General features: G+C 50.4%; 2 protein-coding genes across 4 annotated transcripts; one reads left to right on the top strand and one right to left on the bottom strand.

The window, feature by feature from the left end:
• The first annotated feature begins 11534 nt into the window (after nucleotides 1-11534).
• On the top strand, nucleotides 11535-17347 carry MPV17L2 (MPV17 mitochondrial inner membrane protein like 2). Of its 3 annotated transcripts, none has more exons than XM_025458055.3 (5): nucleotides 11634-11962; nucleotides 12564-12734; nucleotides 13613-13689; nucleotides 13802-13930; nucleotides 17159-17347. In XM_025458055.3, exons 1-5 carry the CDS (start codon nucleotides 11776-11778, stop codon nucleotides 17201-17203), a joined length of 609 nt encoding a protein of 202 aa, XP_025313840.1. In that variant the 5' UTR covers nucleotides 11634-11775; the 3' UTR covers nucleotides 17204-17347. The 3 variants fall into 3 exon arrangements, with proteins under 3 accessions (XP_048953679.1, XP_025313840.1, XP_025313838.3); XM_025458053.3 differs by lacking the exon at nucleotides 17159-17347 and adding an exon at nucleotides 14004-14742; XM_049097722.1 differs by lacking the exon at nucleotides 17159-17347 and having other exon boundaries at nucleotides 11535-11962; nucleotides 13802-14742.
• RAB3A (RAB3A, member RAS oncogene family) lies at nucleotides 14793-20279 on the bottom strand. Its single transcript, XM_025458056.3, has 5 exons — nucleotides 20107-20279; nucleotides 18699-18926; nucleotides 17228-17346; nucleotides 16502-16626; nucleotides 14793-15649 (listed from the first exon to the last, which is right to left on the bottom strand). The coding sequence occupies exons 2-5, from the start codon at nucleotides 18924-18926 to the stop codon at nucleotides 15459-15461; spliced, it is 663 nt and encodes a 220-aa protein (XP_025313841.1). The 5' UTR covers nucleotides 20107-20279; the 3' UTR covers nucleotides 14793-15458.
• Nucleotides 20280-24121: the final 3842 nt, after the last annotated feature.

The following is a 24121-nucleotide window of genomic DNA, read 5'->3' as shown; positions in this document are numbered from 1 at the left end:
TACCTGGATTTCCTTCTTTTTTTAAAGATTTCATTTATTCATGAGAAACACAGAGGGAGGCAAGAGACATAGGCAGGGGGAGAAGCAGGCTCCATGCAGGAAGCTTGATGTAAGACTCCATCCCAGGACTCCGGGATCATGACCTGAGCCATTGACAGATGATCAACCACTGAGCCACCCAGGTGCCCCACTTCTTTTTTTTTTTTTTTTTTTTTTTTATGGCTGAATAATATTTGAGTTCATCCTTTTGGGTTTCTTTAAAGATTTTATTTATTTATTCATGAGAGACACAGAGAGAGAGGCAGAGACACAGGCAGAGGGAGAAGCATGCGCCATGCAGGGAGCCCGACATGGGACTTGATCCCTGGTCTCCAGGATCATGCCCTGGGCTGAAGGAGGCGCTAAACCCCTGAGCCCCCCAGGCTGCCCAAGTTGACCCTTTTGTTAAAAGTAATTTCAAAGGAAGACCTTCTCTAGCAGGTCTCACTGGATTTGTCCTGATTTTTTATGCAAGGGCAACAGACATTCAGTTTGCTTTTCTGGAACTTTCTGTAAGCAATCTCAAGCTGGGATTTCCAAAGACTTCTATCATTCATTAACTCCAGCCAAGAAACCCCCCCAGCAAATAAATAAATAAATAAATAAATAAATAAATAAATAAATAAATACTAAATAAAATAAAATTAAAAAAAAAAAAAAGAAACCCCACCAGGTTTCACCTGCAGTATCTATTCCTTCTGGAAAAATCCTCTATTCTGGACATCTCTAAAACAGCACAAGGATCTTAACTGACCAGGACCAACCTGGAAGGCTGACCCTGCCAGCCGGGTACAAGCCAGTTTTCCTGTGAGGATTTTGTAAGCATTGGCTCCCAAAAGTCAAACTTAGTTTCTTGAAATTGGCTGGTCAAATCATGTAAGTAGATAATCCTCTCTCAGGTTCTGGAGAAGCCTAATTCTACACCACCCCCCTCCACCCTGAGAGTGGACTGGATTTTGTAACTTGATTCCAAAGAATAGAGAAAGGGAAAAAAAAGAGTAACTTGACAGTAAAGAAACCTGGCAGGTATCACCTTAGCCGTGTGACCCAGGTTAGCGTCACTCGTGTTAAATCATGTATATATCACATGCCCTGAGATGATGCAATCAAGAAGCTCCATCTCTGTTGCATTCCTCCCAAAGATACAGAACCCCAGTCTAACCATGAGGAAACACCACCCAAACCCAGATTGAGGGATGTTCTACAAGACACCTTATCAGAACTCCTCAAAAGTGCCAAGGTCATGAACAACCAGGGAAAATGGAGAAAGTGTCGATGACCAGAGGAAACTAATTTAGTGGGACCCTGGTCAAATTAACACTGTAAGGAATAACTGGAATTATGACTAACAAGCTACTATTCTTGCCTCACATTAGCCAATGAACCTCCAGGAATCTAGCAAATAGAAATGTATCACAGACAGGGAGGACATTAACCAGTCTCCCTTCAGATGAACTGATTAGGATAGTAATGCCTGCAAAATCCCTTCTGGAATATAACATAATACCATATTCACATTTTTTTTAAAGATTTTATTTATTTAATCACGAGAGACACAGAGAGAGAGAGAGGCAGAGACACAGGCAGAGGGAGAAGCAGGCTTCCTGCAGGGAGCCCAACATAGGTCTTGATCCTAGGACCCCGGGATCATGATGTGAGCAAGGCAGATGCTTAACCACTGAGCCACCCAGGTGCCCCTCTTCTTTTTTTTATGGCTGAATAATATTTGAGTTGACCCTTTTGTTAAAAGTAATCTCAAAGGATGGGATACCCAGGTGGCTTAGTGGTTGAGCGTCTGTCTGCCTATGGCCCAGGGGTCCCGGGATAGTATCCCACATCGGGCTCCCTGCATGTAGCTTGCTTCTCTCTCTGCCTGTGTCTCTACCTCTCTCTCTCTGTGTGTGTCTCTCATGAATAAATAAATAAAAATCTTTTTTTTTTTTTTTTTAAGAAAAAGTAATCTCAAAGGAAGACCTTCTCTAGCAGGTCTCACTGGATTTGTCCTGATTTTTTATGCAAGGGCAACAGACATTCAGTTTGCTTTTCTGGAACTTTCTGTAAGCAATCTCAAGCTGGGACTTCCAAAGACTTCTATCATTCATTAACTCCAGCCAAGAAACCCCACCAGGTTTCACCTGCAGTATCTATTCCTTCTGGAAAAATCCTTTATTCTGGACATCTCTAAAACAGCACAAGGAACTTAACTGACCAGGACCAACCTGGAAGGCTGACCCTGCCAGCCGGGTACAAGCCAGTTTTCCTGTGAGGATTTTGTAAGCATTGGCTCCCAAAAGTCAAACTTAGTTTCTTGAAATTGGCTGGTCAAATCATGTAAGTAGATAATCCTCTCTCAGGTTCTGGAGAAGCCTAATTCTACACCACCCCCCTCCACCCTGAGAGTGGACTGGATTTTGTAACTTGATTCCAAAGAATAGAGAAAGGGAAAAAAAAGAGTAACTTGACAGTAAAGAAACCTGGCAGGTATCACCTTAGCCGTGTGACCCAGGTTAGCGTCACTCGTGTTAAATCATGTATATATCACATGCCCTGAGATGATGCAATCAAGAAGCTCCATCTCTGTTGGATTCCTCCCAAAGATACAGAACCCCAGTCTAACCATGAGGAAACACCACCCAAACCCAGACTGAGGGATGTTCTACAAGACACCATATCAGAACTCCTCAAAAGTGCCAAGGTCATGAACAACCAGGGAAAATGGAGAAAGTGTCGATGACCAGAGGAAACTAATTTAGTGGGACCCTGGTCAAATTAACACTGTAAGGAATAACTGGAATTATGACTAACAAGCTACTATTCTTGCCTCACATTAGCCAATGAACCTCCAGGAATCTAGCAAATAGAAATGTATCACAGACAGGGAGGACATTAACCAGTCTCCCTTCAGATGAACTGATTAGGATAGTAATGCCTGCAAAATCCCTTCTGGAATATAACATAATACCATAGTCACATTTTTTTTTTAAAGATTTTATTTATTTAATCACGAGAGACACAGAGAGAGAGAGAGGCAGAGACACAGGCAGAGGGAGAAGCAGGCTTCCTGCAGGGAGCCCAACATAGGACTCGATCCTATGGATCCCGGGATCACGATGTGAGCCAAGGCAGATGTTCAACCACTAAGCCACCCAGGCGTCTCTCATATTCACATTCTATCATATCAACAAGATCTACCTAAGCTAGAGGAAGGAGTACAAGTGCACACCGGAGGCGGAAATCTTGGGGCCATCTTAGAATCCTGCCTCTCATACTTCCTGACATAGAAAATGACATAATCACACAGTGAGAAGACCTTTCTGAATTACAGACAAATATATGTGCAGAGAGGGTTTATGGCTTCAATTCTAAAATTTCAGCCATTGGGGTGGTTGGCTGGCTCAGTTGATAGACTGTGAGACTCTTGATCTCAGGGTTCTTTTTTTTTTTTTTTAAGATTTTATTTATTTATTCATGAGAGACACAGAGAGAGAGGCAGAGACACAGGCAGAGGGAGAAGCAGGCTCCACGCAGGGAGCCCGACCTGGGACTCAATCCTGGGTCTCCAGGGTCACGCCCTGGGCCGAAGGCAGCGCTAAACCGCTGAGCCACCCGGGCTGCCCTCCTCATTCTTATTTTGAGCCAATCTTTAAATACCCTTAAGCTAGGACAAAATTACCCTCCTTTACCTTTCAACCTCATACATTTCCTGCCAAAATACATCCTGTTTTCTTTGCATATTTTATAGAAGGGCTTTTCCTGTACCCTATTAATAATAGTTTCATTTTCTTATATTGATTATTATTTATAACACTAATTTCCAGTAAAACCAGAAGCCAGCGATTGTAAACCACAGGCATGGCAACATTCTCCCTTCATCAGCAAATCTGTGAGTCCACCGTTTTGTCGTTCCTAGAGGCCTATGCTTTCTTACAATATTTCAGTGGGTGGTTCAGTCAGTTAAGCGTCTGCCTTTGGCTCAGGTCATGATCCCAGAGTCCTGGGATAGAGCCCCTCATTTCGGCTCCCTGCTCAATGGGGAGTCGGCTTCTCCCTCTCCCTCTGCCTCCCACCCCACCCCACCTGTGCTCTCTCTCAAATAATAAATAAATAAAATCTTAAAAAAAAAAAAACAACCAATATTTCAGTGTGGCAAAAGACATGCTCGCAAACTAACACAAATGTCTTTAGTCCCTCTATAAAAATAAAAATAAGGGGGATCCCTGGGTGGCTCAGCGGTTTGGCGCCTGCCTTTGGCCCCAGGCGCGATTCTAGAGTCACAGGATTGAGTCCCGCATCGCGTTGGGCTCCTGGCATGGAGCCTGCTTCTCCCTCCTCCTTTGTCTCTGCCTCTCTCTCTCTCTATGTCTATCATGAATAAATAAACAAATAAATCTTGAAAAAAAAATAAAAATAAAATCTTAAAAATAAATAAATATTGAGACAAATTTTAATTCATGTTTAGTAAGTAATGTTTCAGTATTTTATTTGGAAAGGATCTAGGTATTCAACAAATATCCATCATCTAACTTAGCAAAACTTCAAGATTCCAAGTTTCCCAAAAGATTTGGGAAACTACTTTTGAGCTGACTTTTTATAAAACACAATTCTGTTCAAAAAAGTTTACGTGTAAATTTTTATCCCATTTACATGTACTTAATTTATTCATTTTTAACAATTATGCTTAGATGACTCATGAATGTTTCCTGAGTCAGGAGACAGCTAACCATCATCTTAAGTTATTTTCTTTCTTTTTTTTTAAGATTTTATTTGTATTTATTCATGAGAGACACAGAGAGAAACAGACATAGGCAGAGGGAGAAACAGACTTCCTGTTGGGAGCCCGATGTGGAACTCGATCCCTGGATCCCAGGATCATGACCTGAGCCAAAGGCAGACGTTCAACCGCTGAGCCACCCAGACGTCCCTTAAGTTATTATTTTTTGTTTTTTTTAATAGTAGACTTCTTTCTTTTTTTTTTAGGATTTTATTTATTCATGAGAGACACAGAGAGAGAGAGAGAGAGACATAGGCAGAGGGAAAAGCAGGCTCCACCCCGGGACTCCATCCTGAGTCCCCAGATTCACACCCTGGACTGAAGGCGGCGCTAAACCTCTGTGCCACCCAGGCTGCCCTTCACTTTTATTATAGGTTTTGTTCTAAGGATTGAATTTATACTTTTGTAATCTTGAACACAGATATAATAAGTTTGTTTGACTACGCTCTTATTTTTAAATTTTAGGCCATGATACAGGGACAAGAATACAAAACTCACAAGTTTAAAAAAATGTAGTTGAGGGGCACCCAGCTGGCTCAGTGGGAAGACCATGTGATTCTTGATTTGGGGGTTGTGAGTTCAGGCCCCATGTTGGGTGTAGAGATTAAAAATGTTTTAATTATTATTTTTTTAATCTTTAAAAAAATAGTTGAGGGGGCACCCCTGTGGCTCCATTGGTGGCACATGGGACTCTTGATCTCTGGGTTTGTAAGCTGGAGTCTCACACTGGGTGAAAGATTACTTAAAAAAAAAAAAGCCTTAAATTTTTAAAAAAATAAATTTAAAAAATTAAAAAAATAGTTGAATCCAAACTACTTTTCTGACAGATGGAACAAGTTACTAATATTTGCAAAGAGAACTTTTAAGAGATTTCACGTGCTGGTTTGTTCCCAAATAACCCTCTGAGTAGGCAGTTCCGTGTTAGCTTTGGAGAGAAGGCTTTGGAAATAGTTCCCATCAGCCTGGGAATATCAGCCTCCAATTAGGCCAATTCCTGTCCACAGAGTTCCTTTAAAGAATAAAAAAAAAGTCCTGGGACACCTGGGTGGCTCAGTCAGTTAAGCATCTGCCTTTGGCTCGGGTCATGATCCAGGGTCCTAGGATTGAGCCCCAAGTTGGGCCCCATATTGGGGGCCCCTTTTCAGCAGGGAGTCTGCTTGTTCCTCTTCCTCTGCCCCTCCCCCAGCTCTCTCTCTCTCTCTCTCTCTCTCAAATAAATGAATAAAATACTTTTTAAAAAAAAAGAATTCAAAAAGTCCCTTCGAATATCCCATCAGGTTTAAGCTCAAACAGTAGATTTTTCTGGCACTAATGAACTTTCTTTTTTTTAACCAAGTATACCTATTCCAAGTGATTCAGAACCCAAACCCAGACCAAAGCCTTTTATGATCTAACCAGGGACACAAGAGTTGCCCCCAAAGAGGATACAAAAAGGTACACTCTTCCCAAGATCCAGAGCCACTCCCAAAGACAGCCAAAAGAAAGAGAGACAGATAATTCTCCTGAGACCTGACAATAACCCTAGCACAAATGGGGTGCAACCCATATTTCTGCTTGATCACCTACATATTCTCAGGGCTCCTAACCTGATGGCTGGTCCCTTGCAGCGTGCAGGCCTGATAAGACAGGCACAGCAAGCCAAACCAAGCTCTCAGCACACAAAAGAAAACATCCAGCAAAGCAACAGCTGTCTCTAGGAGGGAGGAATCTACAAATGGGTACCCAAAAACAAATATACAGCGTCACAAAAGATCTAAAGAATTAATCCTGGGGATCCCTGGGTGGCTCAGCAGTTTGGCGCCTGCTTTTGGCCCAGGGTGCGATCCTGGAGTCCTGGATCAAGTCCTGCGTCAGGCTCCCTGTGTGGAACCTGCTTCTCCCTCTGCCAGTGTCTCTGCCTCTCTCTCTCTCTCTCTCTCTCTCATGAATAAATAAAAAATATTTAAAAATCTTTAAAATAAGGACTGTCCTGTAAATGTTAAAAAAAAATAATAATCCTTACAAATGCTTTTTCTCCTGCCAGTCTGGGGAACCCAGAAGGGAAGGGACAAAGAAATTTTTATCATCCTTACCATCCTCTCCCAACAGACTGAGATCCAAAAGCAATAAGGTGAGAATTCTTACCTTATCTGCTGGCTTCATGGGGCCCCAGGACCCTCAGCTGCAGGTCCCAGAGCCAACAGGTCCAGCCAATGTGAACCCATCCTCATTACCAAACAGGAGGGTTTCCAGCTGAAACTAACACCAGCTAGGTTAACAGGAGAAAAGGATATGGATTTTCTTTACACACGCATGGGAGCCCTTGTAAGAAAAAGGAAGACCCAAGAAGTAATTAGACCTCAGTGTTTATTTATTAGACTCAACAGAGGGGGACAGTGATGGAAAAGCAGCCAAAGTATATGTAGAGACTACAGAAAGATAAATTATTTTAACAAGGTCTGTTCGTACGGATTCCCTCCACCCCAACTCCCTCTCTCTGGTGATCATGGTGTTTCTTCCTCCTGGTACAGGGAGGGCACCTTCAACTTGGGAATTTTATCTCCTGCTTTCAGGAAGAAAAAAAGAAGCTCAGTATGCCCTTTATGCATCTTGCTATCTTTCAAAAAATCAGTCTGCCAGAGTGGTACATTTTTCAGTGGCATATCCTGACTTCCTTCCACAGAAATACTGCATATCACAGATCCAGAGGGCAAAAGCTCTTCTTCCGGATGGAAGCCAACAACTAGAAAGCTACAGATCAAAATCACCGAATGGTCAAACCATAAAGACAAATTCCCAATCTCTGACACCACTGATGCAGGTGACATTATCCATCACAAAGGCATCAAAGCCAAAGCACCAATGTATAAAGAGGAAAACAAAATGAAAAAACAGAGAACAAACAAAATGACCTTACTTACCCCTTTTGGTCACCAGAATGTCAACCTCCATGAAATGCACTTCTCTATTGAAAGTCTACTTGACTCTGTTCTGTGAATGATGTGATGTTTTCCCCACCTTTCAGCCACTTTGGAGGTGGTTTTCCACCAAGATGCAGGGGAATCTAGTGACTGGAATACCAGGCTGAGGTACCTGACAGAAATGGAAGTGCGAAAGGATAATTTTCTAAAAAAAAAATTGTGACTCTCCTATAGATATAAAAATGAGCACGTGTTAAAAATTATTGTTATCTCATTATTAATAAGCAGAACCAGTCAGGTGTTAAAACCATTTCTAAAAAAAAGAAAAGAAAAACATTTCTAAGAAGATCCAGCCAGGCAGGACTCAAATCAGGGATAGTAAAATAAACATGCAAATTAATGGGAAAGGAAATTGGGGAGGAAGTGTCTCTCCACCCGGCAGGGTTTATTTGCATGTCTATAAGCAAAAATTATTCTTCACCATAATCATTTATAACTACAGAGTTTATAAAATAGCTCCCGTTAAATCAAAATCAGAAATCCCTGAAGGGTGTCCTCAAAGGCAGGGTAAAATAAATTGTAACCTTTTTAAAAAAAATTTTATTTGTGGGATGCCTGGGTAGCTCAGTGGTTAACGGTCTGCCTTCAGCTCAGGTCTGATCCTGGGCTCCTGGGATTGAGTCCAGAGTCCTGCATTGGGCTCCCCACAGGGAGCCTGCTTCTCCCTCTGCCTATGTCTGCTTCTCTCTCTGTGTCTCTCATGAGTAAATAAATAAACTTTATTTAAAAAATTTTAAAAAGACTTTATTCTGGGGAACCCTGGGTGGCTCAGCGGTTTAGCGCCACCTTCAGCCCAGGTTGTGATCCTGGAGACCTGGGATTGAGTCCCATGTCGGGCTCCCTGCATGGAGCCTGCTTCTCCCTCTGCCTGTATCTCTGCCTCTCTCTCTCATGCTCTGTGTCTCTCATGAATAAATAAATAAAATCTTTAAAAAAAAGATATTATTCTTCGGATTTTAAAAAAATATTTTATTTATTTATTTGACACAAAGAGAGAGAGCCAGCACAAGGGGTGTGTGTGTGTGTGTGTGTGTGTGTGTGTGTGTGTGTGTAAGCAGGCCATAGGTATTGGGGGAAAGCAGGGAGTCATATGCAGGATTGGATTCCAGGACCCCAGGATCTTGACCTGAGTCGAAGGCAGATGCTTAACTGAGCCACTCAGGAGCCCCTAAAATTTTACTCTTAAGTAATCTCCACACCCAACATGGGGCTTGAACTCACAACCCCAAGGTCAAGAGCCACCTGCTCCACAGACTGAGCCAGCCAGTGCCCTGATAACTTTTTTTGTTGTACAGAGGCATATAGTAAATAGTTTTAACTGTTGCAGACCATACAGTCTTTGTTGCAACTATTCATTGTAGTGAGAGTACACACTACAGAAACAAATGGGTAAGGCTCTGTTCCAATATAGCTTTATTTATGGATTCAGAAATTTTATTTTCATATAATTTTCATGTCACAGAATAGTATTCTGATTTTACCCCCAACCTTTTGTCAACTGACAAAAGGATGTAAAGACTGAAAAGGAAAAAAATGTTTCATTTGGGGTCTCAGAATTACAATTTGGGAGCACAAATTCCAGAGTAACCAGAAAAGTGTCTCCCTTGTGTAGGGAAAATAAGGGGTTTTTATGAGAAAGAAGGAAGAGGTAATTACATGACTTAGATAAAGAAAAAAAAATAAAACCTGCTAATTTGGTACTAATGTAGGAAAGATATTAGGGTTTGAAGCTGATGGCCAAGAAAGAATTCTTGAGACGTTTTTGGTGCAAAAATGTGATTTTATTAAAGCATGGGGACAGAATCCATAGGGTGAAACAGCTACACTGGGGTAGTGAGGAGTGGCCAGTTATATACTTCCAAGTTGGGAGGGGGTTAAGGGCTAGCTTAAATCTCTAAAGAATTTGAAAGCAGGGTTTCCAGGACTTTGAGGGGGCTAGCTATTGTTAGGAAAAGGCCATTTATTACTGTCTAATTAAACTTTAGTCATAAATAAATAAATAAAATAAACCTTAGTCATGAGATCTTTCAGATGTATATGGGTGGATCACATGCTTGGGGAATGATCGCCAACATGTATCTGGAGGGGTAGAGATAATGGAAGTTCCTGAAGGAATTTTTATGTTAAAGTAGACTTACAGGATCCTGGGGGGAGGGAGGGCCGGGCTACAGTCGCCTTTCGCCCTCAGCAAAGTATTATCATCGAGGCAGCTGAGTTCCTAGAGGAATGTCACCCTGCCTGTTTCAAGGACTTGTCAGTGGGCTGTAGGTAGTAAGGAAATTAAATGTTTCTTTTGCCTCTGTTTCTCACATCATTGACTACTTGAGTCGCTTCTGATTATTATTTTATTGGTGCTATCAAATGAAACGGTCTCCCTGATATTTTTTTTAAGATTTTATTTATTTATTCATGAGAGACACAGAGAGAGAGAGAGAGAGAGAGAGAGAGGCAGAGACACAGGCAGAGGGAGAAGCAGGCTCCATGCAGGGAGCCCGATGCGGGACTGGATCCCTGGTCTCCAGGATCACGCCCGGGGTCGAAGGTGGCGCTAAACCGCTGAGCCACCCGGGCTGCCCTCCCTGGTATTTATTAACTTTACTTTCTCCATATGATCTGAATGCCAAGTGCTTTGTTGAAATTTTATGGAGCAACTGCTTGTAAAACGCTGGGTGCCTCTGGCCCCAGTTCAAGAGTTCATCCGTTGGAAAGGAAAACGGAGCTTCCACACGGATTCTCTCACGTCCAGAAACGTGATACTCCTTAACACATTTAAAGAAATATAAGAGGGGGTCCCTGGGTGGCTCAGCGGTTGAGCGTCTGCCTTCGGCCCAAGGTGTGATCCTGGAATCCGGGATCGAGTCCCACCTCGGGCTCCCTGCATGGAGCCTGCTCCTCCCTCTGCCTTTTTCTCTCTGTGTGTCTCTCACGAATAAATAAAATCATTAAAAAAAGAAAGAAAGAAATATAAGAAACACTTCCACCTCGTGAGCCTCGCAAAAACAAAACGGGGATTTTACGGGGATTTGGACCGCGGGCCGCAGTTTGCGACACCCGGCTCCTTTGTAAGTCACGTGTAAGCCACGCATACGTTTCCATGGAAACTCGTACACCCCCCCCCCAACACAGGAGGTAAAACAGATACAGTTGTTTGTAGAGCTGCTGTGAAAGAAGTTATAGCACGTAGTGTGCCCAGAACAGAACCTAACGTTTTGTGTGTGTGTGTTAAGAATTTATTTATTCATGAGAGACAGAGACATAGAGGGAGAAGCAGGCTCCATGCAGGGAGCCCGACGTGGGACTCGATCCCGGGTCTCCAGGATCACGTCCCGGGCTGAACGCGGCGACAAACCGCTGAGCCAGCCGGGCTGCCCAGAACCTAACGTTTTAACCATTATTATTCTGGATCGGAAGTCAGGTACCCAGCTAAAGTGAGGAGCAAGGTCGACGCCTCGGTCAGGATCCTACCGGGGCGCGCGGCCCGCCCCCAACTTCCGTGAGGCTTTGCGGGATCAGACTTCCGCTGCGGGAGCCGCGGGAGCCCCCGCTCGGCTCCCTCTGGAATTCCGGGAGAAGCTGAGCGTCTAGAGGGCACCTAGGCGAAGGAGCGTGATTGGCCAGCTCCACACGGGAGGCGGGACAGCCGGCGTAAGGCTAGGCTGCGATTGGCCAGTAGAGTGTGGCGACGGCTGTCCATAGGCCAGCGCAGAAAGGGGCGGGGAAACGATGGTGGCGAGGCAGCGATAGATCTGCGGGGGCGGAGAGACGCCTGTTTGCGATTGGCCCGTAAGGTGCGGAAGGCAGGGCTTGGCTTCATTCCGCGATTGGCCCGGGATGGGATGCCGGTCTTTTACTGGTTAATACATCTCCAGCCGGCAAAGGGGGACGCCGAGCGGTCCGCGATTGACTGGTGAGGACTGGGGCGGGCGTGCCGATCACGAGGACCGCGAGCGATTGGCCCGCCCGGGAAGGGCGACCCTGGTGCCGGGGCCCGAGTCGCGGCGGGCTATGGCTTCCGGCGGCTGGCGCTGGCTGCGCGGCCTCCGGGCCGTGGGGCAGCCCCTGTTCCAAGGCCGTGCGCTGCTCGTCACCAACACGCTGGGCTGTGGTACTCTCATGGCGGCGGGGGACGGCGTGCGCCAATCCTGGGAGCTCCGCGCCCGGCCTGGCCAGAAGTTCGATCCCCGGCGCTCAGGTGAGGAGCCCTGGATTCCGGGGGACCTATGACCCCAGCTTCAGTTCCCGGCAGGACCCCTGACCTTGCGTGCATCCAAGACCCCCCAGAGCCCATGCTTAGGCCTCCGTCCCTTCTCTCCATCCCGGGGTCTCCGCCCTCGCCCCACCCGAGGTCTCGGTTGCCTCCTCCTTCCTGGTCCCTGTCTCCTCCGGACCCACTCCCACCCACCCGTCTCGTCCCCGCCCACGCCCTCGTCCGCTCCCCTCCCGCGTGCACGGAGCCCAAGCCCTGGGCACGGGAAGCCGCACCAAGGACATCAAGAGCTCAGCGTCTGGACCCAGCCACCCTGGGACTGCGCACTGGCCCCACATTTCCCAACCTGCTGTACCTGTTTCCTCCTCCAGAAAGCAGGGCAATGGTAGAACCCGCTCACAGGGTGGTGAAGGGGATGAGGACAGAGCACGAGAGAGGACCAGTGCCTGGCAATGGGGCTTGTGACGGAAGAACATACAGGCGGGCTCTGGGGCGGCTTCAAGTTCACCAGGGAGGGAAGTTAACCAGGGAAGGAATGGGTTGGGGGGAGTTGCTGGCCTCCCCCTGACTCTTGAACTGCTTTCAGCAAGCATGTTTGCAGTGGGCTGCAGCATGGGTCCCTTCCTGCACTATTGGTACCTCTGGCTGGACCACCTGCTCCCAGCATCTGGCCTCTCTGGCCTCCGGAACGTCCTCAGGAAGGTCCTCATCGACCAGCTCGTGGCCTCTCCCTTGCTAGGCATCTGGTATTTCTTGGGTAAGGAGCCTTGTGAGCTTGGGCTTTGCCTCTCCATACGTCAGGAGGGGCAGAGCCAGCTTTGTTTTAAGGAGGCTGAGATGCATTTCTGATGTGCCTCCTCTGTGTGGCTCTGGACTGGGTGCTAGGTCACAGTGGTGACAGGACAGACCCACTGGGTACAGGCATGAACAGCAGAATCAGACAATGGTGCTTTAGTGTAGGAGGGATGAAGCAGTACAGGTGGGGCTGTGGGCAGTGGTTGGGAGGGCTGCCCAGAGGAGAGGACACTCAGCTGAGACTTGAAGAGGAGCCAGCAGGCATGAAAAACTGCCTATGCAAAGGCCCTGTGGCTGAAGGAAGAATTGCTGAGGTTGGGGGTGACAGGGTGCAGTCATCCAGCCCTTGGCTCTGGGAAGACTGTCGCCCCCGCCCCAGGCTCAGTTTCCTCCTTTGTGAAAGACAGGGAATAAAACAGCCTCAGGAAGGGTGCATCTTCATCCTTTGGGGTGTCTGTTTTTAGAGAGAGGGAAGAGGGAGAGAAAATCCTAGGAAGGCTCCACAACCAGCGAGGAGCCCAATTCAGGCTCAATCCCAGGACCCTGAGATCATGACCTGAGCTGAAACCAAGAGTCACTTAACACTTAACCTGCTAAACCACCCAGGTGCCCCTAAGGGGATGTGTGATTACTTAGGACCTCTCCCTCACTGGAACCAACTTGTTCTGCCTTGTTTCTCCACACCAGCCACTCTGCTGTGTGTGGCCCTTCCCACCGCAAGGCTTTTAAACATCTTGGGCTATCTGCCTGGGACCCTGACCCTCAGGGTTCCTGCCCTATCTGCTCTGTCACCAGTACTCCCCAGCCTCTGATACTCTAATTTCTTTGTCTCCTTCCCAGGCATTGGCTGCCTGGAGGGCCAAACCCTGGATGAGAGCTGCCAGGAGCTGCGAGACAAGTTCTGGGAATTCTATAAGGTGGGCCGCCCACCCCCTGACTCCCTGCCCCTGACTCCCTGCCCCTGCCTCTCACAGCTGCTCCCCTCCCACAAGGGCTCCTCCCCTCACCACACTCCACCCCTCCCCGCAGGCCGACTGGTGCGTTTGGCCAGCTGCGCAGCTGGTGAACTTTCTCTTCGTGCCCACCCAATTCCGAGTCACCTACATCAACGGCCTAACCCTGGGCTGGGACACGTACCTCTCCTACCTGAAGTACCGGGTGAGCACGGTGGGCGGACCAGGCACCCAGGGGACTCCTCAGGGGCCACATGTGTAAACCCCAAATGGTGCAGCTCCACTCTAGGGTGAGGTCCTCCTGGGCCTATGACAATCTGCAGACCACAGCAGGTGGGTGGGGAGCTGGTCATCGGCAGCGTGAAGACCCAGCCCTGTCTGCTGTTTGATGTGACATCGGCCAGGTCCCTGCTGCATCTGTCCCCCAAGACTGAGTTCAACCACCAGACAGGTGGGTGAGGACCTGCCTGGTGAAGAGTTCAGAGGGGTGAATGGGGTGTGTGACCAGACCCCTCTTGCACGGACAGATCCTGGGCCCATCCACCCCTAAGCTGTGTGGCCCTGGGCACCAGGCAGACGGAGCTGCCCCAGCCCTCCTGAGTGGATGCCAGACAGGGCAAGACTGACTCTCAGCAGGCCAGGCCTGGTCCTGGCCCCTCCCCAAACCCTAGGCATCTGGCTGGGCTGCCCCTTCCAAGCCCAGTACAAGACCTGTTTCCTCATCTGGAACACAGCCATAAAGATGGTCATCCAGGAGCCCCGTCACAGCAGGCCTCCATGAACCAGTGACAGATGGCCCCATCTGCAGCACCCAGCCCGAGCCACCCAGTCCCAATCCCCCAACCCCTCAACACCACTGTGGGCTGGGCCCTGGGCCCAAGGTCAGGGACACACTCCATTTCCTTAAAGTAGGGCCCAGCCTGGAGAATCTGGAGGCTTAGGCAGGGCCAGGTGGCCTCCAGTCTCATATTCAGGTTGCAGGTTGTGGAAATTCTATTAAATTCTCTTGACATTGAATATCCTGTGGATGACCAAGGCCACCGCTAGCAGGCTGGCACTCATAGGGACACAGCGTCATCCATTCGCTTTATTGGGTGTGTGTAGTGTTGTCATGACATCTCCTGGGGATCTGGGGGGCATGTTTGACACTCATGACGTCAGAACAGGCCTGGTGTTGGGGGTGTCCCAGGGTGGCGAGTACCCACAGCAGCCCTCACCTCCAAAAAAGGGTAAAACTTTGGGGGTGAGGAGCCAGGCAGGCCATTACCTGGCTCTGATCTACCCCAGGGTCCATGCTGAGACACCCCCCACCCCCACCCCCCAGTGGCCTTGGCCCACCACGGCCCAGCCAAGAGGCTGGCAGACCCGACTACCTCCCACCACCCAACAGCCTGCCCTGGGGTGTCATCGGGCCCCCTCTTCAAAACCGGTAACTGTTGATGGGGGTGACTTTTAAAAAAGGTGGGGTCTTGAGAGGAGGGTGAGCAGTGAGTTCACAGGGCCACGACACGCCACAGCAGAGTGGGGACAGGGCCGTATGTACAGGGTGGGACACGGGGTAGTTGGGGAGCCCGAGCCCCTGGGGGACATCTCCAATAAATAAATAAATAACTACGATAATAAATAAGGGTGAGGGGCTAAGTTGGGGCAGGGGTCTCACGCCCTGGGCCAGTGGGGACTGGATCAGGCCCAGGGGGTGGGCAGGGGTGGGCAGGGGTGGGGCAGGGCAGCTCTCAGCAGGCGCAGTCCTGGTGTGGAGGCGCCTGCTGGTCCGTGAGCTGTGGGCCCTGCTTGGCACCCGTGACTGCAGGGTCAGCCGTGTCCAATGACTCGGACATCTTCTCACAGATGACATCCACCAGGCGCTCAAAGGTCTGCTTGACATTAATGTTGTCCTTGGCGCTTGCCTCAAAGAACTCAAAGCCTGTGGTTGGGGAAGGAAGGGATGAGGACTCTGGTTCCCCCTCCACCCTCCTGGGGATGCTTCTCTGAGGGCAGAGAACATCTGGAGATTCCCAGTGCCAACCACGTTAACGGCACCAGAGTCCTGCAGGGAGGCGACACTGGACTAGGTCAGCCCTAGGTTGCTTGTACTCCTTCCTTCCCCCTAAAACTGTCTCCATCTCGTCTCCAGGCCCCCAGCAAGACCTCTTTCCCCACTCCCAACATCCAGCCTAACCCGCGCACTGGCCCTGGCAGTATCTGGCACATCCCCCTGTGCCCTCCCTTGCTTACACACCCTCTGGCTCCCTGTTGCCCTTGCAGGAATCCCAGATCGTCGGCATGTGGTTCAGGGTGTGCATTTCCCCCAGGTAAACCCCACATTCCAGCCATATAAAATTAATTATTTGCCAGAACACTCAGGATCTTACCTACCTCTGTCCTTTGCCTGAAGTTTGGTCTGACCACCCGTTGCTTCAGCACCAGATCCAGTGCCGTCCTCCAGGTCTTACCTACACCAGGCAGAGCTTGCCCCCCTTACACTCCCCCAGCCCAGATCTCCCCCTCTACCCCACAAAATGAGGCTTCTTGGGCTCAGCAACCCAACATGAGGCTAGCAGTGAAGATATCTGAACAAATCAGTAACTGCACCACGAACTCCTAGGCATCTGTCAAGATCTGGCTCAAGGCCATTTGCAAACAGTGTGAATTGTCTGGATTCAAATCTAGACACTGTCCTGGTTTTGCTGTGAGATCTTGGGTGTGTCCCCTCCCCTTTCAGGGCCCCAGTGTCCCTTTCTTAGGCTGCAAGTGTGCAGCCCCACTGGGCACTCACCAAGGTGGTCAGCCAACTGCCGGCCACGTTCCGACGACACCACCCGTTCATCCTCCATGTCACACTTGTTGCCCACCAGCAGCACCTGGGCATTGTCCCATGAGTAGGTCTTGATCTGGGTTGACCTGGAGGAGGCAGTGACAGGGGTGGGGTGGGGTGGGCTAGGGCTGGCAGCAACCTAGCTCCACCATCCTCTAATCTCCCCCTTGCTCACCACACTCTAGCCCCCCACCTGCAGATTATTGCTTGGATTTGGCCAGCTCGGTCCCTCCTTCCGCCCTTTGTCTTGCCAGGAACACAGACCCATGGCTCCCTGATCTTGGAAATCCCTTTCCTGTAGAATTTCCCACCCTTCCCGGATCCCTGTCCCCCGGAGGCAAGAATTTCTCCATCCTCTGCCAATTCAGAAATGTCCTTAAAGTTTATCACTACCTTGGGCAGAAATGTGTTCATATAGATCCTTCATCCTGTGCAAACCATCCTTATATTTTCTGACCCCTCCCTTATTTTTTTTTTGCCTATAAATTGACAATTTCATTTTTCCACCTGAGATGAAACCCTCTTTCCCCCTGGTTGAGCCAGTGCCACCACGTTTCAGTTATTACAGACCCGAGAGCAGGTCTGAGAGTCCGATATTGTGATTTACATTTCTGCCAGGGGAGCTGGGGCTTTGCATCAAAGCCAGCTCTGAAGATGGTCTGAGAGCCGAAGGGAAGGTGTGCTCACCAGTCCTGCACAGCGTTGAAGGATTCTTCATTGGTAATGTCATACATGAGGATAAAGCCCATGGCACCCCGGTAGTAGGCTGTGGTGATGGTCCGGTACCGCTCTTGCCCTGCTGTGTCCTGGGGAAGAAAAGACAGGGGTCAGGGGTCAGCCACCATTGGGTGGCTCAGTGGTTAAGCGTCTGCCTTTGGCTCAGGGCTTGATCCTATGGTCCAGGATCAAGTCCTGCATTGGGCTCCTTGTGGGAGCCTGTTTCTCCCTCTGCTGTCTCTGCCCCACCTCCCCATAAATAAATAAAATCTTTTTAAAAAATTTAAAAAGACAAGAGTCAGGCCCTGTACATAAGCTCCTCAGTGGAAATGAGCTCCAAGATTGTCCAGTCCAGCCTGCTTGAGGACCAGAAGGAACAGGGGGCTTGCCCAAAGGCAAAATGGGCCAGGGGAGCAAGCTGCCCACCTACACAGAGAACATTGTGCTCAATTGTCCTCCAGAGGCGGGTACCTAGAGAATCATTTCCTCACTCATTCAACGTACCTGGGCATTGACCTGTGTGTGCCACACCCTGGGCTGAGCACCAGGGACACAGATGTTAACAAAATGGACAAAAATCACTGCCTACTGATTACCCAATTCTATAGGAAACAGACAATAAACACAAAAAGGAAGAAAACGTATCCTATGTTGGAGGTGATGAAGACTGAGAGGGAAGATAAAGTCTGACAAAGATGGAAGGGCAATGTGGGTGAGGGTATGGTTTTGAGAGCTGGATGAGGTGAGGAGGGAACCATACGGGGACTGGGGGGAAGGACAATCTGGGCAAAGGACAGAGCCTGGAGCAGGGGCCCTGAAGTGGGTCTCTGTATCAGTGTGCCTGATACATCAGAGGAACAGTGAGGCAGCGGAGGTGGGAGACAAAGCAGGCGAGGTCTCCCGGGCCAGGTGGCCCATGGGAATGCAATGAACAGAGAAGGGACAGCTCTGGCTTGGGATTAAACAGGTTCCTTTGGGCCCCTGTGGGGCTAAGGGAGGTGGCCAGTAGACCCTGAGGAAGGGAGGAAGGTTGCCTGTTCCTGTCCCAGGGAATGAGGCTGGGGAGGGGGGGGCCAAGATCCGGCTGAAACATCATACAGACTCACATGAAAGAACTGAAAGATAGGGAAACTGAGGCACCAATCCCAGTGATGCTCTCAGTAATACACAGAGGAGAGGACCCAGCATTTGCTCCTTCCCCACTTCCAGAGAGAAGTGATGAGGCACCCATGGAAGGACCCAGCATTTGCTCCTTCCCCACTCCCAGAGAGCAGTGATGAGGCACCCATGGGAGGACTCTGGGCCTCTAGCTCCTAATACACAGTAGGCACCTGATAAACACCCAGTGTGTGAGTGAATCCAAACAGGAAATAGGCAAAGCTGGGGCTGCTTTTCTGGGAAGGCAAAGTGATAGGGACGGAAGCTCCCCAGCTGGACCCACCCAGATCTGCAGCTTGATCCTCTTGTCGTTGCGGTAGATGGTCTTGACCTTGAAGTCGATGCCCACAGTGCTGACAAAAGCAGGCGTGAAGGAATCGTCTGCATAGCGGAATAGGAAAGAGGTCTTGCCCACGCTGCTGTTGCCAATGATGAGGATCTTGAACATGTAGTCGAAGTTCTGGTCCGAGGACTCCTTCTGCCCATAGCGCGAGTCTGTGGCGGACGCCATCTGGGTGTGCAGGGTGTAGGTGAGCCTGAAGAGTCCCCTTTCGCACCCAGCTGCCCAGGCTCCAGGCAGAGGATACAGAGAATTCCAGAGCTCTTGAGAAGGACTAGTGTTTATAGATTACTCTTATCTCATCAGGAGCCCCTGTACTAACGGTAGGGCCCACGGCAAAGGGCGGGCTGTGACCTTGAAAGGCCAAAAGTGTCAAGGGAGCAGCTCAGAAAGATGGACATGGGGACACCCCTTGGGCCCCCTCCAACATGCCTTCGCCCTAGGTCGGGCTGTAATCCTAAACCCTAAGCTGAGCGGGCAGGGCTGACTGCAGCCGGCCCCGCCCCCCATCAATCATTCATGTGTCTCAGAAGGGTGCCGCGCGGGCGCACGTGCACACGCGTGTACGACCCCGCGGGGATGTGCGTCGCAGCACCCCCTTCCCCCAGGCTCCCAAGCTAGGAGGGATCGGGCTGAGACAGCTGGTCATGTGATAAGGGCGGGGCGTGCACCTGCTCACGTGCACGCAGCAGGGAACACACCCGTACACGCGTGTGCACACGAGAGTCGAATACATTCGGTGCACAGGAAACGAGACGTAGACACTTGTCCGCACACCAACACACATTTACACACATGCCAACCCACCCGTGCGCAGGGTGCCCTCCACCCATGCAGGCGTGTACACGTCACCCACGCGGACACGCAGTCCCGTGCACGTATGCACACGACGTGCAGGCACACGCACAGTCCATGCGTCTCCTTTCACATGCGTGCAGCACGCACTCACCGGGGCCGGGACACCCGCAGGGTCACCCGAGCATACCCCGGTACATAAGCAAAAGGGTTTGCACACAGACCCGCTGGCACCGGCGGGCGCGCACACGCGTGTTCACACCGCACGCACGCACGCGCACGCACGCACAGAGCCTCCCGCGCGCACAGCTTCCCGCAAGGCACTCGCCTCCCCTCCCCCTCCGCCGCAGAGGCCGGGGGTGGGGGGTGGGGGTGAGGGTGAGGACCCGGCAGGTAGGGGGAGCCAGGGCCCTACCCCGACAAGGGCTGTGACCGCCGCATCCTTCCCCCCCATTCAGCGCGGCCAATCTCTCCCCTACCCCGGCAATCCCATCAGTCAAATGAAGGTTATGTAGGTATCCGGAGAGGCGGCGAACCAGGCCGCCCGGGAACTCACCTTGCCCTGCACCGATGCGGTGGTGACCCTAGCGGCGGCGACTCTTCGGCGGCGGTGGTGACGGGGCCCCCTGCGTTGATGTGGGGCTGCGCGACAGGGGCAGCGGCGGCAGCAGCAGCGGCTCAGGCCCCTGCAGTCCGCGGTGACGTCCTGCAAAGAGTGAGGCGGGGCCTCACATGCAGATGCAGCCGTGACGCCATCCTGGGGCGGAGCCGCGCCTGGAGCAACAGCCCACTGACGCACGCAGAGCCAGGAGGGGCGGGGCCCCCGCGCAGATTGACGCACGAGTGGGGCGGGAATCAGTGTGCTCACCCAGTAGCACGCGGGGGAGGTGCCTACTTGCTCCGCCTCCTGCCTGCGTCAAGGAGGCGGGACTGAATGGCGCCCTCTCACTGGCTTAGGGCCCCCGAGCGACGGACTGATCAGCCAATCAGAGCCTATCACTGTTCTCCTCCTGTCCAATGGTGGCTCCCAGGTGGTTGCAGGGCTGGGAGGTTGAGGCCTTCGCAGAGCCTGGGTCTTCAGGGGGCGTTCCCCTTCCTCGCCCCCTCCCACCTTTGGTCTGAGATTTTCGCGGCCCCCGCCGGGTCTTGGGTGTCGCGACCTCTGGTTAAAAACACTATTCCCAATTTTAGAAGAGGAACAGACATCTGAGAGACGCTCAGTGCCCCCCAATCACGGGTTCAAAATAAGTACAAATGAAGAAAAAGCCAAAATAGGGGTGAAGGGAGACCCCTCCCAATTTCTGGAAAGTGTAAGATCCCCAAAGAGGACCGGGTGGGTAGATGCCCGGTCCTGTTTGCTGAGATGAAAAAGAAGAAAGAGGATCTAGGGATCGAGGGAACTATTTTCTAGAAAAGAAGGAAGGGGCTGACACAAGAACCCCTCCTCTACCTGCGCCCCCCCCCTTTCCGGAGAAAAATTCGAAAATAATGCTGAAGTGGGGCAGAGAAATGGCTTCCCCCCCTAAGTCCCCCCACAAACCTGCAGGAAACAACAACAACGGGGAACAGGGAGGGTCTCAGCGAGGTTCAAAGACCCAACAAGACGTCTCTCCAAGACGGGGCTGGGAGATGCTTTACCGACCCTGGTTCCTGACTGAGGCAGGGGACCGATCCCCTCCATCCTGGGGAAACAAGACTCTGCGAGTGCAGACTTTGGGGGCTGCGGTGCTCAGTCGTTTACTCTCCCAAATCTTGAGGGAGAAATGTCAGAATTGGGGGGTCGTGCGGGAGAATGAGCCCCTATGCCCCATTGGGATCCCTGCCCCTCAACTCCGCTCCCCAGACCCGGCAGGAGGAGCGTGGCCCCAAGAGAATTCTGATCTTGCTCCCTCCCAAGGCGCGGGGCGGCGGGGGTGGGGGGCGGAGGGGTGCGTCCTGTTTATAAAAAGCTCGCCAGCTGCGGAGGCGCCTAGAGACCAGAATAACTTAGCGCCTGGAGCCCGCCCCCCGCCCCCCCCCCCCGCCCCCTGGAAGAGCCGGACGTCCCTTGCGTTGAGAAATCTATTTTTTATTAAGGGTAGGATTTTTGTTCCTCTCCTCCACTCGGACTATAAGAGTATTATGAACCTACTGCGGAGAATTGGAAAATTGAGAAAAACATAAAAAAATAAATAAATAAAAATAAATTCATCTCCAACCTCCCCCCTGCAGGGAGGCTGGCAGTCGGTGGGGGCCCCCAGCACGGCTGGCCCGGAACCGGCCCACACACACCCTGGTGGAGGTGAGGACCTGTAAGGCTTCCCAAAAGCATGCTTTGGGCTTTGGACGTGCATGGCACTGAGAAATACCTGTTGTCATTTTTTGTTTTGTTTTTCCAAAGGAGGGAAGCCCCCCCCCCCAACAATGTGCATCAGCTACTGCACAGAGGAATTTGTATTTCAAAGTAAAAATAGGGAGGCCTGGGTGGCTCAGTGTTGAGCATCACTTTGGCTCAAGGCGTGATGCCGGGGTCCTGGATGGAGTCCCCAGTCAGCTCCTTGGAGGGTGCTTCTCCCTCTGCCTATGTCTCTGCCTCTCTTTCTGTGTCTCTCATAGATAAATAAATAAAATCTTTTTTAAAAATAAATAAAATAAAGCAAAAATAATGCAAGGCCTTTATTGTTGAGAATCAATATTCTGGGACCCCTGGGTGGCTCAGCCGTTTATTGCCTGCCTTCGGCCCAGGGTGTCATCCTGGAGTCCCTGGATGAGTCCAGCATGGAGGGACATCCACATCCTGCATGGAGCCTGGATCTCTCTTTGCCTCTGTCTCTGCCTCTCTCTCTCTCTCTCTCTTTCTGTGTCTTTCGTGAATAAATAAATAAAATATTTTTTAAAAAGAGAGAGAGAGAGAGAGAGAGAGAGAATCAGCATTCCACTCTGGAATTAGGGGTCGTTGAATGGGGAACTGCTGCACAGCCTGGGACACCAGAGCTAGTGAGAAAGAGGCCTTAAACCCTTCCAAGTCCCACCCCACTCAGAGTCAAGTCCAGACTCCACCTCACAGCCCAGGCCCTCTAGCCACCCACCACCCACCAGCTACTTCCTCATCTCATCTTTCTCCTCAGGTCAGGTGGTCAGGTGCTCCCTCTGGCTCCAGGTGCAATCCTGCCTCAAGGCCTTTGTGCCCACTGTTCCCTCTGCCTGGAGTACTGTTCCCCAACTTCCTTCTAAGCCTGGCTCTCTCATTCTCTTCAGATCTCTGATGGGCACCCGCCTCCTTTCAGAGGTTCCAATTTCATGTCACCTCCTTATCACATCACCATATTTCTCCCTCCTGCCACATCTGCTATCAGAAATAATTATTTGAGGGTTGCCTGAGTGGCTGAGTTAGTTAAGCATCTGACTCTTGATCTCAGCTTAGGTCTTGATCTCAGGGTCGTGAGTTTAAGCCTTGCATTGGGCTCTATGCTTAGAGACACAGATTAGTGTCCCCAGCACCTAGACCTGTGAACACAGTAAGTGCCCTGTGATGGGATGACATGTATGAATGAATGATTGAAGAGAGGGTGACTTTGGCCAGAGAGGTTAGGGAAGACTTCCCTGAAAAGAAGTGGCATTTGAGCAGGAACCTGAAGGAGAAAGAGCTGGCCAGATGGAGAGGTGAGGGAACAATGTTCCAGAAAGGGGGGACAATGAGTGCAAAGGCCCTGAGGCTGGAACTCACTAAACAAGCTCAAAGGACAGCCTCTTTCCAGCTCTGTGAAGGAGATGGGCCCGACAACTTTTGTTTCCTTAACAGAAAGGGCAGAATGAGGCCCTGAGTGTCACCCTAGGAGTTTGCAAGGGCTGAAAGTTCCAAGGGACCCTGAAGACCTTCTCCAATCCTCCTCGGCAGGTGTAGAGTGGGCCACAAAGGCGAAAACTGTGCCCCTCAGTAAGGACCCTAAACAGGAGAAAGTGGGGGACCTGGAACATACAAATGACTTCACTCGCCCCTCTCTGGGCCTCAGTTTCTACATCTGTGGAATGAGAGAAGAAAGGCAAAGTTAACATGCACTTCAAGCAGGCAGCTCAGTTCCTGGCTCAGGACACTCTTCTCAAATGTTACCTGTTGCAATTATGTGATCCTCATAAATAGCCCATTTTACCCATGAAACAATAAAACCTCAGAGAGGTTAAGAGACATGAAGTAGTCAATATGCATCTCTAGGGGATACTAAGGATAGTGTGGTGGACCTGGCCCAGACTTACGGGGTTTGGGGTGTAGAGAGGGTGGCGGACATGTATCAGAATGCCCAAGAACTTCCACCAGTGCCAGCCTGGGGTGGGGGTGTGGGAGTCAGGGAAGACTTTGCAGGGGAAGAGATGCTGAGCTGAGACACAATGGGTGAGGATGAGGATGGAGGAGGAGCAATCCAGGTGGTGGGCACAGTGTGTGCAATGGCCCTGAGGTGGGGCCATAGCTTGGAGTATGGAAAGCCAGATGAGTAGTGGAGTGCAGTCACTAAGAGGGAGATGGAGAGACGTCTGTGGCCCAAACTGAAGGGGAAGTGGAGAAAAAAACAGAGAAAGTGAAATGCTAAAGGCAG

Source organism: Canis lupus, chromosome 20 (assembly GCF_003254725.2).
Source record: "Canis lupus dingo isolate Sandy chromosome 20, ASM325472v2, whole genome shotgun sequence".
In the NCBI taxonomy this organism is placed as follows: domain Eukaryota; kingdom Metazoa; phylum Chordata; class Mammalia; order Carnivora; family Canidae; genus Canis; species Canis lupus.
This window is presented reverse-complemented; position numbering and strand designations above follow the sequence as displayed.